The sequence below is a fragment of the Rana temporaria genome, chromosome 13 (genome assembly GCF_905171775.1).
Source record: "Rana temporaria chromosome 13, aRanTem1.1, whole genome shotgun sequence".
Taxonomy (NCBI): domain Eukaryota; kingdom Metazoa; phylum Chordata; class Amphibia; order Anura; family Ranidae; genus Rana; species Rana temporaria.
In genome coordinates, this window is record NC_053501.1 from 42,071,263 (window position 1) to 42,089,823 (window position 18,561).

The following is an 18,561-nucleotide window of genomic DNA, read 5'->3' on the forward strand; positions in this document are numbered from 1 at the left end:
GGCAAGTTAGACTTCCTATTGTACGTTCTATATTTCACTTGTTATGAGTCTGAAGGCTACCACCCCAGGACTTGATCTGTGGGACAAAATCTCTTTCCTGCGGCCTGGAGTCTGGAGCAGTGTTTAGTGTTCTGCACAATCAAGTTATGGGCTTCTGCCCTTTCCATCCTAGTTTCAGAGACCATTGGCTTCTCATAAGACCTTTGTACAGGGAGTACAAAGGTTACTATATATAGTTTAGAAATAGTTACATTTTACATCCCATGATTGGAACCAGTTACAAAACTTCAAATGTGTCATAAATGTTGGAAAATTGATGAGCTGTCCTTCAGTCCCCCCCAATGTGTGAGATGTTGTGATTTGGTAACTGAAAGCAAAGTAAGATCATTTCTGTACAGCAGAGACCTTTAAGTGCCTGCTGCTACCTTCACCATGCTCCCCAGAAATCATACACAACATCCTCACATTAATATGTACATACAGCTACTCAAACCACTTATGTGTCTGCTCTCTGCCTGGCAATAGGTTGCTTAATCACTGAGCAGTGATTGCGACAGGTGAAGGCATTGTGCACATATGTCCTGTAGCTGCATGTTTGTGTTATTTGTTGGGCCTCCAGTGGTGATATAATCTAGAATATCATTGCAAATATATGAGTATAAAAATGAAACCTTGTTAAGCCAAATATGACTCAAGTTCTGATTTTCAGCCAGTATTGCTCATCTGTATGACTACATTTGTGGTTCACTTATTTGTTGAGAGTTGAGTGATAATTTTCAAGCACTAATGCACTACACATTTTTACAATCCAAATACTGTCTGGTTTACGATTTTCAGGCAAAAAGGAATTGGTCTCATTTGCACTTTTTTTTTTTTTTTTATTTGTCTCCTCTAGGAAGAAAATAGAACCAATCGACCCAACTTTATTCAAGTACAAAGTGAAGCCTGTTGTAGAAGCAATGTACGAATCTGTTACCGTTCGTCAGTGCCAAGTCAGGTATGCATATGAACTATGGCTCTTGCAGCACCGCAAGAATAATGCAGCATTAGGCAAGGCAATGATTCAGTGGAATTTTGGGGAAAAAAGCTGCAGGACAGGTGCTTTTATTTGCAGTGTAACTGAAAGGGGAGGCAACTGTCAGAACATGTAATTGCCTTTTTGTTTCTGTATCAATGGCTGCTTTCTTAAAGTTCCCAATATGAAGTGTAACTACTGAAATCTTAACTCTCCACTTCCACTCCCCAATTTAATTACTTAAAGTAGACTTCTAGACACATTTGTTTCCTCTTTTGATTGGAGTGGGGTATGCTAGAAATCTTTTGTGTTCCCCTTGTTAAACATTATTGTGTTTTTTTATTTATTTTGTTTGTTGCATTTTATGTAAATTTTAAACACTAGTACAGTACACACTTTTATACCACTATTTGAATCCAGAAAAATTAGCAGCATATCTCGCAATTTTGGAGGATTTATGGAATTTTGCTCCGGCTATCAGAATTAAAGATGCACTAATACTTTTAGATGACCTTTTTATTTATTTTAGGAAAATTTATCTTGGCTAGTTTGGCATACACAATACAGTTCAGTGGATTGACCTTTTGACCATTTTCTTTATCTTTTTCTAGTCGAAAGTCTTCCATATTTTCTAAAGACAGACTGAAATATTTCTTGAAGCTGCACTGTGAAATACAGAATGGTTTTGTTAAAGCCAAGGTAAAAAGGACTGGAAATTTTGTATATTGGAGGTCATGAAAATTTTGAAAACTTCAACTAACTATCACTTTTTTTTTCTTTTTAATTTTAAGGCAAATACAATTTCAAAGTACCAGATCTTGGAAAAGAATTATTTCCGTTATTTTCCTGATGAACCTCCTAGGTTTGAGCCTTCAGCAGACAGAAAACCTGTGCCAAGGGTACGTTACAATACACATCTGGACAAAGGTTGTTGAGTTGCACGGACATTCTGGAGTGTTGCTCCATCTGATAATGTAGCCTAATGTTGTATTGGATAGTGTAGAAGAGGAAGTAAGATGAAATCATCTCAGTAATTGTGACATAGGCAAGAAAAACAAATTTCTAGTAAATCGCAGAACTTTTTAGAACCTCCTAAAAATTGTATTGTTTTTCAAATGACAGATTTGTTCTTCAGGCGATGGGTGTCAGAACAGAAAGAAAGTAAACATCTCCTGTCTAGTTTTTAATAGCTGTCTCTCCATAGAGGAGATCTAACCAAGTAATTGTACACTATGCAAAACTAAAGATGATCTGGAGTTGGGCTTTCAAGCACAGCTAGCACAAAACTTTTCTCTTTTATGTTCATTGATGGACATGACTCTTCTATTCTTGACCATAGTTATATCACCACCTACAAGAGTAGGACACTAAGCAAAAAAAAACACAGCACTACCTTTGGGTAGTAAACCCCCTTTTCTGCTGTAGGCAAGGCAGTTATATCTGCCTAGTGTTTCCTGGAATTTTACCTGCGTAGACCAGCTGGGCTTGATGGTCACCACCCCAGTCTGGCTAACAAGTGCACGCAGGCCTTTAGCTACGCGCTGGGTCGGCTGTGACAGACCCATCATGGAAGAGGGTGACCAGTGAGTTAAAAATCTCACAGACACATATAACGGGGCACCTGCAGTCCATGTCAGTGTTGCCTGGCCGACAGCCCCCACTTCAGTGGAGAGGAGGATCTGTCATTGGAGCCCTATCTGCATGCTCCACTAGATTGGTAAGTAGATGTCCCCTCCCTGGATGTGGTGTAGAATGAGCACTCTCCCTGGGGTGGTTGGTCCTGTGGGGGGTTCTCCTTCTTCCCCTACAGGTCTTGGCTCCTGTACCTGACCCCTTTTCTTCCCCTTTGGGGCCAGAGTACCTTCATGTGTCAGGTAGCCCTACCTGTGTTCTGGGGCATTTCAGTGCCCCCCTGGTCTCGGCCAGAGATCGTTTGCCATTGTCTTGGTGACTTCATTGCATGTAGTCCCCCTTCCTGGGTCAGTGTGAGGACATGCACTGCTGCCCTTGGCTCTAGCACTAAGTGGTATTGCGTTTTAATTTTGGTCACTTGCTTCAGGGGGGTGCTGACCCAAACTATTTTCTCCAGTTCTTTGTGTCCATTCCTCATTCAGGCACTGGCTCGGGGCGTTGCTATGGTCAAGAATAGGAGAGCTGTGTCCATCAATGAACATAAAAGAAAACCAGGATTTTTTTGTTACCGTAAAATTTCTTTCTCTGAGTTCGTTGACAGACACTTCCCTCTTCTTGGGTGTGGGTTTTTTTTTTTTTTTTCTATCCTTTTTACACTTCTGTGTGAATAACCAGCTTGCCTATGGCAGAGAAGGTGTTTATACTAGCTAGGACGGCCGATAGGTAGCGCTGTGTTCTCTTTTTCTTCCTAGTGTCCTTCTCCTGTGCATGGCGATATAACCCTATGGTCAATAATAGAACAGCTGTCAATGAACTTTGAGAAAGGGATTTTACGGCAAGTGACAAAAAAATCCCATTATTCTTGTCCTTATTTGCTAACTTTGGTAATGTTTAGAAATGTCCCTCATCAAATTTTGTCATTTTTTGCTAATGTTGCTGATTACTGTTGTAGGAAAATGGGCTCACACCCAGACAAAGCCTGCTCGCTGCTGCAAAGGAACGGGAGAGAATCGAGCAGCACAGGAGAGAGCTCAGAGCTATGGGTAAGATCATTTTGAAATGATGGAATAGTAGGGGATTTTCGTTAGTGTCATTGTTTCTCTGTTCATTAAGAGTCGCAGCTTTGATCAATTAGAACTAGCCTCGTGCAATGTAACAAAGGTATGCTGTAAACTATGCCCAGTTTTCTATCTGTGCAGCATTGTTTTCTTACTTTGTGAAGTTTCTGCACAGTGCGGCCATCTCCTGTGTGGGAATCTAAAGTCTGTGTCCTTCTTCTTGGATTCTGTGCATGCTGGCTACCCAGTATGCACCTGCCGAACTCGTGCATGTGCAGTGCACTGCAATTCTGGTCAGCTTTGCAAGGCACAGCCATGCCAAGTTGACCAATATTTTTCATGGACGCCAATGTTAAATGTTACTGGAGTCGTGCAATACCAAGTTGGCCAAGATCTCCCAGGAGCCAATACAAAACCAGAAGAGGAAGTGACATTAGATATAGACATAAATCAGGTAAGTGAACAGAAAAAATTAAAATAAATTGCCAATTCATTTTAAGGATGCACATTATTGCTGTGTGGTGAGGAGTGAAAAATGTGGCTGGAACTCCGCTTTAAAGCGGAGGTTCACCCATAGCCAACACCTTTTCCCCTTAGCTTCATGCTCGTTTTGTCTAGGGGAATCGGCAATTTGTTTTAAAATATGATCCGTACTTACCCGTTATCGAGATGCATCTTCTCCGCCGCTTCCGTGTATGGGCTGCGGGACTTGGCGTTCCTTCTTGATTGACAGTCTTCTGAGAGGCTTCCGACGGTCGCATCCATCGCGTCACGATTTTCCGAAAGAAGCCGAACGTCAGTGCGCAGGCGCAGTATAGAGCCGCACCGACGTTCGGCTTCTTTCGGCTACGAGTGACGCGATGGATGCGACCGTCGGAAGACTGTCAATCAAGAAGGAACGCCCGCTCCCGAAGACCCATACCCGGAAGCGACAGAGACGATGCATCTCGAAAACGGGTAAGTACGGATCATATTTTAAAACAAATAGCCGATTCCCCTAGACAAAACGAGCAGGAATCTAAGGGGAGAAGAGAAAAAAAAAAAGAATTGGGTGAATATATATATAAAACAACAACAAAGGTGTGGCTCCGTCCTGTGACTTAAAGGAGAAGTTCATCTTTTATAATATGTTGCATACAGTGCATCAGTAAAGTATTCAGTGCTTCACTTTTTCCACATTTTATGTAACGGCCTTATTCGAAAATGGATTAAATTCATTATTATCCTCAAAATTCTACAAGCAATACCCCATAATGACAATGTGAAAGTCGTTTGTTTAAAATATTTGAAAATTTATTAAAAATAAAGAACGAAAAAAATCACGCAGTACTTCTGGTTAGGGGTGTCTTTGTATAAGTGCCTTATTACTGCCTGGGAGCTGGTTGGTATTTGTTTTTGTTTGTCACGTAGCTTATGTGTTGTGTTAGTCACTGCTGCATACTTGGTGCTCTGTGTCACCTGTTAGCCAAATATTGGAGGCAAAGCAGGGTCTGATCTTTTTTACCTGAGATTTTTGAGCATGCACTAGTTGTCATGTAAAATTTGATGACCCCTTGGGCAACTTCACTCTGTGGCACCTTTTAACCTTCAACTTGCATACCTTGGAGACCTTATTTAATGCCTTCTGTGGGGTCTCTGGTGCCTCATTAGAGATTTTTATCTCGGAATGTTCAAGTTTTAAGTTGGCCATAGATGCATCGAAATTCGCTGGTTCAGCAAGTATAGAATGAACTTCGATCGATCGGCGGCCGTTCCCATTTAACGGAGATCAATCTAATTCTTACCTTCTATCAAACTAGAATGTTGGGTAACTTTTTTTCGATTCGTCATCTGCAACTGCTGCTGATCAGTGTTTTCCAACAGTGGAGTAGTCCTCACTTGTGTAGACGGAGTAATCTGTTTTGTTAGTGGAGAAGAAAAGGCCTTAGAGTCAGCCTTCATTACACAAAATGGTAGTGACTGAGCCATGTCTTTGCCGATGACCTCCTGACAAAGTAGGCTACCTTGTGGATTGTGGACTCACCTGCTTGGAAGCTAGACAACACACCAGTCATTCTGGAGAAAAAAGTCCTTCCTTTATTTATGGAATCGACCAATCGGCAAAAGTATCAGTATTATGATTCTTCTACTGTCTGGTTTCTAGTTAGACAGTTTTGGCTTTAGCCTTGCTGTCCTAGACAATTTTGGGGCAGGCTAGGGTTTTGAACTAGTCATGAAGTGGACTCCTTTGGGCCAGATTGAGCTGGCGTTTTGGTGCTTTAGGAGCAAGACCTCCAAGAAGACCATGGCTGATGTTCTCTTTTGGATTCACCTTTTTGGCAAAATTATGTACAAGATCATGAAGAATATTATTGGGAACAAGAGTGGGTTTTTACCCCCGTACTATAAGTATGTCAAATGGAGGCTTATGCATTCTGTTAGTACATATTGCTTTTTAAATTCAATATATGCAAATCAAGATGCGTTGGGGTTTTTTTTTTCTTTTTTATTTCCCCCTGCCTAGGGTGCGGTGGTCTCCTACTTTTGATCTTTATATGCTGATTGCGCTTCCTCTGTTTTCTCTTCCTATCGATCAAAGGCTATTTCTCTTGGTGAACTCCTGAGAAAATTTTGAAAATTATTTTACAATTATTTATGGTGGTGGTTTTTTTTTTTGTTTGTTTTTCGTTTTAGATCTGGAAAGAGAGAGATTAAGACGTGTACGTGCTGATCGTATAAAATCCAGAGCCAGAGAAAGACGAGACGAAATAAATCAAAAGGACGAATTCAAGAAGATTGCTGAAGTTGAAAGACTTAAAAAAAGAGAAGAGCGAGAAAGCATTAAGTTAGAAAGAGACAAGGTAATTGTCCTGCTGAGGCTGGGACTTTGAATCTGATGTCATGTAGGACAGTAATTTTTGCTTGGCTATGTGCACTTGTTTTATATTTTCCCACAAAATATTGGCTTCCAACAAGTTGTTTTGTTTAAAAACAAAACTTAATTTTGTTTTTCTCTTGCTTTATAATGTGAAGCATTTGCCTGTGCAAATAGAGAGGGTGAAACTTCATAGCAGTGATGCCCAACAAAAACCAGACAGGGGCTTGTTACTCTTCCTACTCTCTTAAAAATGTTAAATACATTTTGGCATTTATTTACGAAGGTGAAAATTGTGTTATTCGGGTTTTAATTTTCCTTTTTTTATTAGAGCACGGGAGGGTTATAACCCCTGTAAAGTTTTTATTTTTGTTGTGTCCCATTGGGCAGATTTCCCTCAACTTCCTGTCCCATAGTCAAAACAGGAAGTTGAAGAAGTTGACGGCAGAACTAACATTCTCATTGGGAAATATCCGCACTGTTCCTGTTCTGGTGGACAACCCAAAACTTGGTATTTTCTTAAACTTTTGCCAAAGAAAGTGAAAGTAAAACAGGACTAATAGAGCAGTTGAATTTCCCTAACGGGGGCACAGATAACCTCTCTCTACTCTGTCCAAAACTAAAAAAAAAAATTGTGCTTTTAGTTCTACTTTAAGCAGTTGCTCATGGTGACAGTTGCGATTCATAATTGCTTTATAAGTTAAAAAGGTGAAACTGATTCAATAAATTGGAGGAAAGAGAGAGAACACATTCAGTTTTAATACATCAGACCCATTGAGCATGGAGTTAAAATTAAATCTAAAATACTTGTAATTTTCATATTGATATTAAACCTAGAGATAGTTTATGGATTGCACTGTGAGAATAGATGAGTTATTTTTTTTTATTTAAACATTTTCTTCTTTGAAATCAATATCCAGCTTTTTAATTAAACCAGACATTTTGAGTAAATATTTCACATGCACCTTGAGTCTCAATGGGGTTTATAGCGCAACCTCCAGTGTACTCAGGTCTTAAATTAATTTGTGTTAAAATTACTGTAATTAAGATCAGTATCAATTATTCATCACACCAGATACATAAAGCTGTTGTGATATAGACCTTGGCTCATGCATTGTATGTTTTTTTACTTGCTTGACTACCCACTCAAGTTTAAAGTCGCACTAAACACATTATCATTTTTTTTTTTTTTTTTATCAATTGTTCTAATTTTCTAAATACAAGTACAAAGGACAGCAGCATTGAATAATTGCCAGAATACAGTAACTAGATGAAAATGGGTTAAAATGGTTGCGTCCCTTTTTTAAAAGTCAACCAAAAAAAGTTGGATGATTGAACCACCATAAAACAGTAATCAATGTGCAAAAAGTATGTGCAAATACAATGTTCAATAATTTTTTCACTAAATGGCAAGTGACTTAACAAAAAAATAAGGCAAATAGAAAGTGCAGCTACCGTATTTTCCGGCGTATAAGACGACTCGGTGTATAAGACGACCCCCTAATTTTCCAGGAAAATTTTTGATTTTGGGATATACTCACTGTATAAGACTACCCCCTTCTTACTAGTCTTTCTGGAAGCTGAGGGGGAGCCAGAACCGCTGACAGAAACAGGCTTTTTCAAATCTCACTGTGCCATTACATTCCTCACTGTGCCATTACATTACATGCCCCCACATTGCCACTGTGCCATTACATGCCCCCACATTGCCACTGTGCCATTACATGCCCCCACATTGCCACTGTGCCATTACATGCCCCCACATTGCCACTGTGCCATTACATGCCCCCACATTGCCACTGTGCCATTACATGCCCCCACATTGCCACTGTGCCATTACATGCCCCCACATTGCCACTGTGCCATTACATGCCCCCACATTGCCACTGTGCCATTACATGCCCCCACATTGCCACTGTGCCATTACATGCCCCCACATTGCCACTGTGCCATTACATGCCCCCACATTGCCACTGTGCCATTACATGCCCCCACATTGCCATCACTTGCCCCCACTGTGCCTGAACTTGTTGCCCCCCCCCAGTGCAATAACACTCACTTTTTTTCCCCAGCGCTGACAGTCTAACATGCTGCGATCGCGAGCGTGTATTGATTTCAAAACCGCGCCTTCACTGCAGAGTGTTCTGTGATAGGAGGAACAAAAATCTTCCCAGCAGCGCCTCTGTTATGTTTTCCGCCTATCACGGACGTCTTCTCATCTCGTCCGAGGATGAGAAGGCATCTGTGATAGGAGGAACAAAGAACAGAGGCGCTGCTGGCAAGATTTTTGTTCCTCCTATCACAGAACACTCTGAAGAGAAGGCGCGGCTTTGAAATCAATACACGCTCGCGATCGCAGCATGTTAGACTGTCAGCGATGGGGAAAAAAAGTGAGTACTGAGACTGTACCCGGCGTATAAGACGACCCCCGACTTTGGATGTATTTTTTTGCATCCAGAAAGTCCACATATCCTGTGACCAAAAAACAATTGCACTATCTTTTTGAACAATAGCAATATCTCCATGATACATATTAAAGTGTTACTAAAGGATTTTTTTTAAGGTAAAATAAACATGTTATACAGTGTCTTGCAAAAGTATTCCCCCCGGCTTTTTACCTATTTTTTGTTACATTACAGCCTTTAGTGCAATATTTTTTTTATCTGAATTATATGTGATGGATCAGAACACAATAGTCTAAGTTGGTGAAGTAAAATTATAAAAATGTATACATAAAACCAATTTTCAGAAATAAAAAAAACTGATAATTGGCATGTGTGTATCTATTCACCCCCTTGGTTATGAAGCCCAAAAAATCTTTGGTGCAACCAATTACCTTCAGAAGTCACATAATTGGTGAAATGCTGTCCACCTGTGTGCAATCTAAGTGCCACATTTTCTGTCATTAGATATACACACCTTTTTTTTAAAGGCATCAGAGACTGCAACACCTAAGCAAGAGGCACCACTAACCAAACACTGAAATAAAGACCAAGGAACTCTCCAAACAAGTAAGGGACAATGTTGTTGAGATGTACAAGTTAGGGTTAGGTTAGGTTATAAAAAAAATATCCAAAGCTTTGGTGATCCCTAGGAGCCCCATCAAATCTATTGTAACCAAGCGGAAAACATGGCACAACAGCAAACATACCAAGAGACTGTCGCACACCAAAACTCATGGACCGGGTAAGGAGGGCATTAATCAGAGAGGCAGCACAGAGATCTAAGGTAACCCTGGAGGAGCTGCAAAGTTCCACAGCAGAGACTGGAGTATCTGTACATAGGACAACAATAAGCCGTACGCTCCATAGAGTGGCCAGAAGAAAGCCATTAATTTCAGCAAAAAACAAAATGTCACGTTTTCAGTTTGCGAAAAGGCATTTGGGAGACTCCCAAAATGTATGGAGGAAGGTGCTCTGGCATGATGAGACAAAAATCTAACTTTTTCGCTATCAAATAAAATGTTATGTCTGGCGCAAACGCATCACATCATCCAAAGAACACCATCCCCATCAGTCGGGACTGGGAAACTGGTCAGAGTTGAGGGAAAGATGGATGGTGCTAAATACAGGGATATTCTTGAGCAAAACCTGTACCACTCTGTGTGTGATTTGAGGCTAGGACAGAGGTTCACCTTCCAGCAGGACAATGACCCCAAACACACTGCTAAAGCAACGCTTGAGTGGTTTAAGGAAAAACATGTAAATGTGTTGGAATGGCCTAGTCCAGGGATATGCAATTAGCGGGCCTCCAGCTGTTGCAAAACTACAAGTCCCATGAGGCATAGCAAGACTGACGGCCACAAGCATGACACCCAGAGGCAGAAGCATGATGGCACTTGTAGTTTTGCAACAGCTGGAGGTCCGCTAATTGCATATCCCTGGCCTAGTCCAAGCCCAGACCTCAATCCAATAGAAAATCTGTGGTCGGACTTAAAGATTGCTGTTCACAAACGCAAACAATCCAACTTGAAGGAGCTGGAGCAGTTTTGCAAGGCGTAATGGGCAAAAATCCCAGTGGTAAGATGTGGCAAGATCATGGAGACTTATCCAAAGCGACTTGGACCTGTGATGGCCACAAAAGGTGGCTGTACAAAGTATTGCCTTAAGGTGGGGTGAATAATTATGCACATTCACTTTTTCTGTTATTTTGTCCTAAATGTTTGCTTCACATTTAAAAAAAAAAAAAAAAAATCTTCAAAGTTGTGGGCATGTTCTGTAAATTAAATGATGCAAAGGGAAGGGGATGGACCGTAAGCTAAGTTTCTTACCTTAATGCAAGGAATGTAATGTATAAAAACAACATTAGTGAAAATGCAGTAAACATATCTGAAACATTCAAAAGCATAGTCCATGTGTTGAGAGAAAATCAAGTGTTAACAATGTCCAATTGTAGTCATCCTTCATAGCAAGGAAGGAGTTCTCTATGCTGTGCTATTTAGTATTCTGACTGCAGGACTCTGGCAGAATATACTGATCAGGGCTGCAGCTGCTGATTGAATGAAAACTTCTGTTGAGCGGGAATGGCCATAGATGTGTTGACATTCGTCTGTTCCCTGCTGAACCAGCGGAATTTCGACCCATTTATGACTAGTCTAACTCAGGATAGGTTCAGGTAGCGTCTCAAATTTCGGTCTCCTTTCCAGTGCAGATCATTTTTGTTGCTCTATATTTTAGGAGAGAGAGAAAATTCGTGAAGAGAAACGAAAATACGCAGAACGCTTGAAAATGTGGCATAAACGGCGGGAGGATATGGAGTGCGAGGATCTTGAGGTCAGTATGTTACTGGAAGTGCTAGACTGCTTGTTGCATGGTTAAATAATGTACTGGTTTTGTATTTTGTTTCATGTTTTTATTCTGATTGGGATAAAAAGTATTTTTTGATAACATGAAATATAGCATGTGAATCTCATCGCATAGTCTTTAAGCCTGCCAGCAGGTGAGGCGCGATATATATATATATATATATATATATATATATATATATATATATATATATATATATATATATATATATATATATATATATATATATATATATATATATATATATATATATATATATATATATATATATATATATATATATATATACATACACACACACACACACACACACACACATACACATACACATACACATACACATACACATACACATACACATACACATACACATACACATACACATACACATACACACATATATATATATATATATATATATATATAATATTAATATTGTTATTATTTTTGCTCTTTCCTACCACCTGCTGAAAAATGTCTATTTACAGAACTTGAAGTGAAATTTTCACTCAGAGCTTAGATGAGCGATGACACAATTACTCATTTCTTATTAGATTCATCGAGAAATGTGTCTGCTTTTCTGTCTCCATTTGAAAAACTGTAAGGCCGGCCATATATGGATCGAAAATTCAGTTCAGTAGGGACTGGCCAAATTTCGATGCTTGTATTGGCAGGCTGGTTGTACACAAGTCAGTCTATTCGTTTTTTCCACTATGTTCAGTGCCAGCAATGCCAAGTTTTGTATACTGACAGCGGGAAAGGCTTCCAGCTGTCACAAATCGATACCACAGTGGGAAAGCCCCCCCCCCCCATTTACATTGAATGTGTGTATGGTGGGAATCGGATACATTTTATTTTTATTTTTTTAATCCACTGGTTGGGGGAAAAAAATAAAACCAAAAAAATGTGTAGGCTGGCTAACAACTTTCACACTTTTTTTTTTTTTTTTGTGTTTTTTTCTCACCCAACGTGTTCTGTTCAGATGGGCTTATCAAGGTTCAATTGGAGATAGTACAGTAGAAGCAAGGCTGGGCTATCTTTTAAGATTTCATAATTTCTCTGGGAGTCCCATGTCAAAGGTGCATCCAGTATTGCATGTTTATAGTAAAAAAAATTAGTTTTTAAATGCATGGAAAAAAGTCACCTATTGTGCTCTGAGAATTCCTTTGTCATCTATTAGCTGTGTATTTCTAAAACAAAAATTTATTATGGATAGGGAAAAACAGATAAAACATCAGTTTAAAAAGTAAACTTAAAGCTGTACTCCAGGATATCGCTAATTAGACTGATAAAATACATATAAGGACATTTTTACCTGTCTAATTATATGTGTTTTATGCAGTCCTGGGATTCATACTGCTGTGCCAGATATCACTCACTGGTGGGAAGGTGGCACGTATTTTTCTCAGCTGTAGTACAGTAATACTTATAGGTCACCCCCACCCTGTGACTGGAAAGTGATGGGTGCAGGCTGAAACGGCAGACAAATGAGCTAATCTTTAACTCTGCCCTCTCCTTCCATCAGCATTCTCCTTGAACTGCAGCACAACTATTTCCTTATGCTGGTTCTTCCTCTTAGTTTTAGCTCTGCTAGACAGGGACTGCAAACGTTTGGTACTTGTATTGCTTTCCTTTTTAAAAAATTAATAAATTTTTAGGATGTATTAACTAATACAGGGCTGCATGTATTTGTCTATATATCTGCCTGCAGTTCAGCTTTATCCACTTGTCTACTGGGCATTTTACCCCCTTCCCGCCCAGGCCAGTTTTCAGCTTTTTAGTGCTGTCACACTGACAATGACAATTGTGTACCCAAACAAAATTTGTATTCTATTTCTTTTTTTTTTTTTTTTTTTTAAAGATTGAGCTTTCTTTAGGTGGTATTTGATTACCACTGTTAGGTTTTTTTTTCATTTGTTTAGCAGAAAAAAAAAAAAGTTATTTCCTTAGTTTCTGTTATAAAATGTTGTTGTAAATATTTTCTCCTTCACTAATGAGGCCACACTGTTGGGGCTGCACGGATTGTCGGTGTAGAATGCTGATAATCGGCAAATCCTGTTTACACAGTGATTAGCTGTGATTGGACACAGCTGATCATGTTGTAAAGAGCTGCTGTGATTGGCTCTTTACCATGATCTGTGATCAGCTGTGTCCCAAGGACAGCGATCATAGATGCATGCGGGAGAAGTGTAATCACGGGAGGACACCATTGGACGCCTTCCCAGCAATGTGCGACCGCACTGTAGCCGTCATTCGGCTATAGCATGGTTGTGAAGAGATGAAAGTTGACCTACAGCTTTTGTGTTTTTTTGTTTTATATGGTAGTTGTCTAAAATTTTCAGTTTAGGTATTGGTTATTTTGGAGCTTTTACTAAACAATAATCATATCTATTTTAGGAGCTTCCTGCAGCCACTCCTGTAAAAACCAGACTTCCCCCTGAGTGCTTTGGGGATGCTCTTATGGTTTCAGAGTTCCTTCATGCGTTTGGGGACCTGTTTGACCTTAAGGATGAGTTTCCAGAGGGAATGTCCTTTGGTATGTGTGTCTTTATTTTTTATGGGTGCTATAAAATGCTCACTGTATAAATGTGTGGGCTTCATTTTCCAGCATTGTTTTTATATATATATATATATATATATATATATATATATATATATATATATATATTCATATTCTCTGTGTGTATATCATATTATAATTTATAATATTTATTTTTTTCCAGACATGCTTGAAGATGCTTTGGTTGGCAGCGACCCGGAAGGCCCACTGTGTGAACTGCTTTTCTTTTTCTTGAGTGCGATATTCCAGGCCATGTGCGAAGAAGAGGAAGAAGCCGCAAAAGATCACATAACGGAGGCTGAAGCCAGAAGTTGGTTTTTCTTCTTCTTTTTTTTTTTTTTTAAGTTATTTTACGGCTATACAGTTGATTGTGTAGCTTTCGAACTGTGTATGATGAATTGATGCCATGGAGAAACTTCATTTTTATTTTAAAGAGATGAGACTGGTTGGAAAGTTTTTTTTTTTTTTTTTTTTTTTGTATGTGTTTTTTTCTCTTTACCTGTGGTGCAACAGAAGCTAATTGAAATGATTTAGTGCTTGGCTTCTCACTAGCAGAAATAAGTAGATGTACCAAATCAGATGTTTTGTATCTGTTGCTTATGGAGGGAAAAGTGACAGTGTTTCTGCATGGGCCTCTTTAACTTGCCTTGCCTGAACTCCTTTAGCTGTCTGAGCAGCTAGCACTGAAATCGGTAGTGTTGGCAACCATGGGTAGTGTCATCTTCATGATTATGTAATGGTAACCCTAGTGATTGGTTGACAGGCCTGAAAACAGTGTACATTTTTCAGCGCAGCACAGTGTGAGGCAGACCACTGCTTTGCATGATGCAGCTTAATGAAATGTCTGTGACACTCAAGGTATGTTTTTTTTTTATTTATTTATTTTTTTTTTTTTTTTATGCTTTTCAAACTTTTACAAAATACTCATAAAAGTAAGAAAAGAGGGCGGGGGAAGTATACATAAAATACCCGTGACATTTCAATAAAGTTTGCTTTTGAAAAAAATATTTGAACAGTGTGATGTTCCACAATCGGTGCATCTGCACTGCAGTGATCGCACTGTATCAACTGCACACCAGCGCTAATTGCCTTGTTCACACTAACAGGCACACATTATGTTGAATCTTTTTTTATTAGGTTTTAAACAGTATCAGACAATATAGAATGAAAACATGAGTGCGTCAGCTGAATTTAAATAGATGCACAAGTATACATTAGGATCATAATGGATAAATTATCACATGAATATGATAAGACATAGGACACAAAGGCATGGTAAAATGAGCATAGTAACTGCAGAGAAATTAAATTAACCAGTAGACCATCAGGAGCCGAGTTATAACAAAAATGTGCGACAAATATGGCATGAAAATGTAGTGGTGCTACAGTTAGGATAACCATAACCTCATGTCCATAAAAGTGAAAGAAGGTTGGAGGGGAGAGCGTGAAACAAACCAGGAAAAAGGGATAAGGGAGAGTAAAGGGAGGATAAAGCTAAAATGAGGGAGGGAAGGGGAGGAGGTAGCAATCTACACATGGGAGGCTCCAGAGAGTCATCAATGAATTTATCTGCTGGTGGCTTATAGAGGGATTGTGATATTGCGGCAGACTTTTGGAACACTGACACTGCAGGAACCAGTGACACTAATAACAGTGATATAAATATGCACTGCCACTGTACTAATGAACACTGGCTGGGAAGGGTTTAAACATCTAGGGTTACCAAAGAGTTAACTGTGCACCTAGCCAGTGTTTTGTGTACACAGTGTGGCGCTTTCACTGGGGGAAGATTAAATTCTAGTCTCTGCTAGACACAGGATCAGACAACTGATGAGATGAGCCTGGTTTAAATAGGCATATCTCAGTTCTCTGTGCTTTATTAATGATTGGCGGGTGCTGGAGGACATGGAGCCCCCGGAACCCACAGATCAGTTTGTTATGAATTATTACAGCAAGTGGTTAAAAATGTTTGGATAACCGTGAAATTGCTAAGTTTTACAATGCTTATAATTTTGTTTTACAGGATTGAAAGAAGCTTTGGGTGAAGGTAAAGACTCTACAAATTATGCCCTCTTCGCTGTAGCCTCTTTGGCAGCAGCTTGGCCACAGTTAAATCATGGTATGACTTTTTTTTTTGTATTTTTGGGTGTATGAGTGAGATTAATACATTTTGAAAATCCTGTAGGTGTTTGGAAGTTGCGTGTAATTGGTAAGCATGATTAACTTTGATTGCACATGTTACCCGAGTTTGCATGGTACTGAAATTCAGAACAAAGTTCTGTAAAGCCTTATTTGTCTATTTGATTGAATTCAACGTTTTTAAAGTTGAGAAGTACAGTGCACCCGGAAAGTATTTACCACGCTTCACTTCTTCCACATTTTGCTATGTTACAGCCTTATTCCAAAATGGATTGAATTTATTATTTGTCCCAAAATTCTACAAACAATGGCCCATAATGACAATGTGAAAGAAGTTTGTTTGAAATCTTAGCAAATTGTTCATAAGTATTTACAGCCTTTGCCATGACACTTAAAATTGAGCTCAGGTGCATCCTGTTTCCACTGATCATCCTTGATGTTTCTACAACTTAATTAGAGTCCACCTGTGGTAAATTCAGTTGATTGGACATGATTTGGAAGGGCATACGCCTGTTTTTATATAGGTCCCACAGTTAACAGTGCATGTCGGAGCACAAACATGTCAATGCATTTTTGTGCCTCTGTGTTTTTGGAAAGGGTCAAGAGGTAGATATTTGCCAGCTCACCAAGGATCAGCACAGAGTGACGTCCAAATGGGTAGTTAATTACATGGTCACAACACAAGAAAAGTGCAACGTTTCGGAATCACGCATGACCCCTTCGTCAGGCATGTGAGCACATGCCTGACGAAGGGGGTCCTGCGTGACTCCGAAACGTTGCACTTTTCTTGTGTTGTGATCGTGCAATAAACTACCCATTTGGACCCACTCTGTGCTGATCCTTGGTGTGCTGGCAAATATCTACCTTGTGACTTGAACCAGTATCCAGCTGGTTGTTGCTACAGCACCCCATTTCTGAGAGCTTATACCAGGAATGTGTGCGATGGGAATATGAAACATTATTCGGAAAGGGTCAAGGACTTTTTTTGCTTTTCTTGGTTCAATAGATGTCAATGGAGAAGCTGTAGGAAAGCATGTAGTGCAATTTTGCTGCGATTTGCATCTTGGGTTTTCTAAATCTGCCCAACAACAAACTCCCCCTCAGAAAACATAGGTGCAAATTGTGGCAAAATTGTGGTCAAATCACAAAGTCTGTAAAACAACGGAGAAAGCACAGCAAAAAGCACTGCAGGATCGCTCAAAAGCAACATGCATAGATGCGAATCGAGCCTAAGGCTTGCTTAGTCTGTTTTAAAACTTTCTTCTGAAACTCCTTATAAATATATATAGAACAGAAGGTCATTTCTCTGGTGACCTTCAGTTCCTAAACAAAGAAACTTATTCAGCAAAGATGAAGAGCAGCAAAGTACAATGCTTTACATGTTGAAAGGCAGGGCTTGGGTTTTTAGTTGGTTATCTGTTGTCTGTTTTCTTGCAGGCTGCAGTCTGAAGGAGCTAAATCTGGATAGCTGCACTCTTTCAGAGATTCTTCGTCTTCATATTTTGTCTTCGGGAGCTGACTCCAACTCAGCCAGTGCCAAATATCGATATCAAAAACAGGGAGGCTTTGTAGCCACTGATGATGCTTGTATGGAGCTTCGTCTCAATCATCCTGCAATTCTGAAGAAACTGACTACTACTTCTGTTTATTCCTTGTCCCCTGGTAAGAAAAGCGAATTCAGTCACCATATGAAAGTAAAAATCCTACCCAGGATAAGTTTTACTATAACATGTATATCATTGGCCACAAACAGAAATGAAGAAATCGCTTCTTTAAACATGTGAAATTCCTTTTACAGGAAACTTGTCCAGTTCAGTAACATTTTAACCAAATGACCAGACATAAAAAAAAGGTGCAAGCAGATACCTCCCTTATTAGCCAAATTCTTTCTTAAAGAAACTTTCACTAGAACTGAATAGAATGATCAATCCCAGCATATGTCATACCTCTGTACCATGTTACTCTTTTGTCTGCAGATATTCTGGGTTTAGTTGTGGCTTTGTACCATGTGACACTATATATCCTGCTGATAGACTTTGTCCCTTCCACAGCCACTTCCTGCAGCAGCTGGAATATGTACACTTTCCTTTGAAGTGTTTCAGACTCTGCACATGATGTAACTTCCTTCACAGCTCTGATGGTGGGTGGAATTGAATACATCCTAATTGGCATTTAATCACACCCAGTCACACTTGCAGGAAGGGTCCAAACCTCCCAAGTGTCGCCTCACAGATCACAGCATTATTCAATAAGGAAACGCCTTCATATAATATACACAGCCTGCTGTGAAAGCTAGCTGTGCTGCTGCTAGGCAGGATTGAATGGATCACAATTAGAATTCAATCCTGCCCAGTAAAATATGCTGAGGAGGAGGAAGGGGCAGAAGATGCACCCTCAAAATACAAACTGTCTTTTCTTTAGAACAACTATCCCTGTACATTTAGTATTTTCTGAGACCATTAAAAAAGAATTGACAGAGCCAGAGAGCCTTTTGTCAC

The 18,561-nt window shown here is 39.6% G+C and overlaps 1 protein-coding gene across 1 annotated transcript in view; it reads left to right on the plus strand.

Moving 5' to 3' along the window:
* BAZ1A (bromodomain adjacent to zinc finger domain 1A) overlaps positions 1-18,561 on the plus strand; it is a 104,952-nt gene that overhangs the window by 14,733 nt on the left and 71,658 nt on the right. The window contains exons 5-14 of the mRNA XM_040332098.1: positions 896-997; positions 1,627-1,714; positions 1,807-1,914; positions 3,600-3,690; positions 6,379-6,545; positions 11,236-11,331; positions 13,762-13,900; positions 14,088-14,234; positions 15,948-16,043; positions 17,501-17,725. Of these exons, the coding sequence (XP_040188032.1) occupies positions 896-997; positions 1,627-1,714; positions 1,807-1,914; positions 3,600-3,690; positions 6,379-6,545; positions 11,236-11,331; positions 13,762-13,900; positions 14,088-14,234; positions 15,948-16,043; positions 17,501-17,725 (1,259 nt within the window). The remainder of the gene's footprint in view (positions 1-895; positions 998-1,626; positions 1,715-1,806; positions 1,915-3,599; positions 3,691-6,378; positions 6,546-11,235; positions 11,332-13,761; positions 13,901-14,087; positions 14,235-15,947; positions 16,044-17,500; positions 17,726-18,561) is intronic.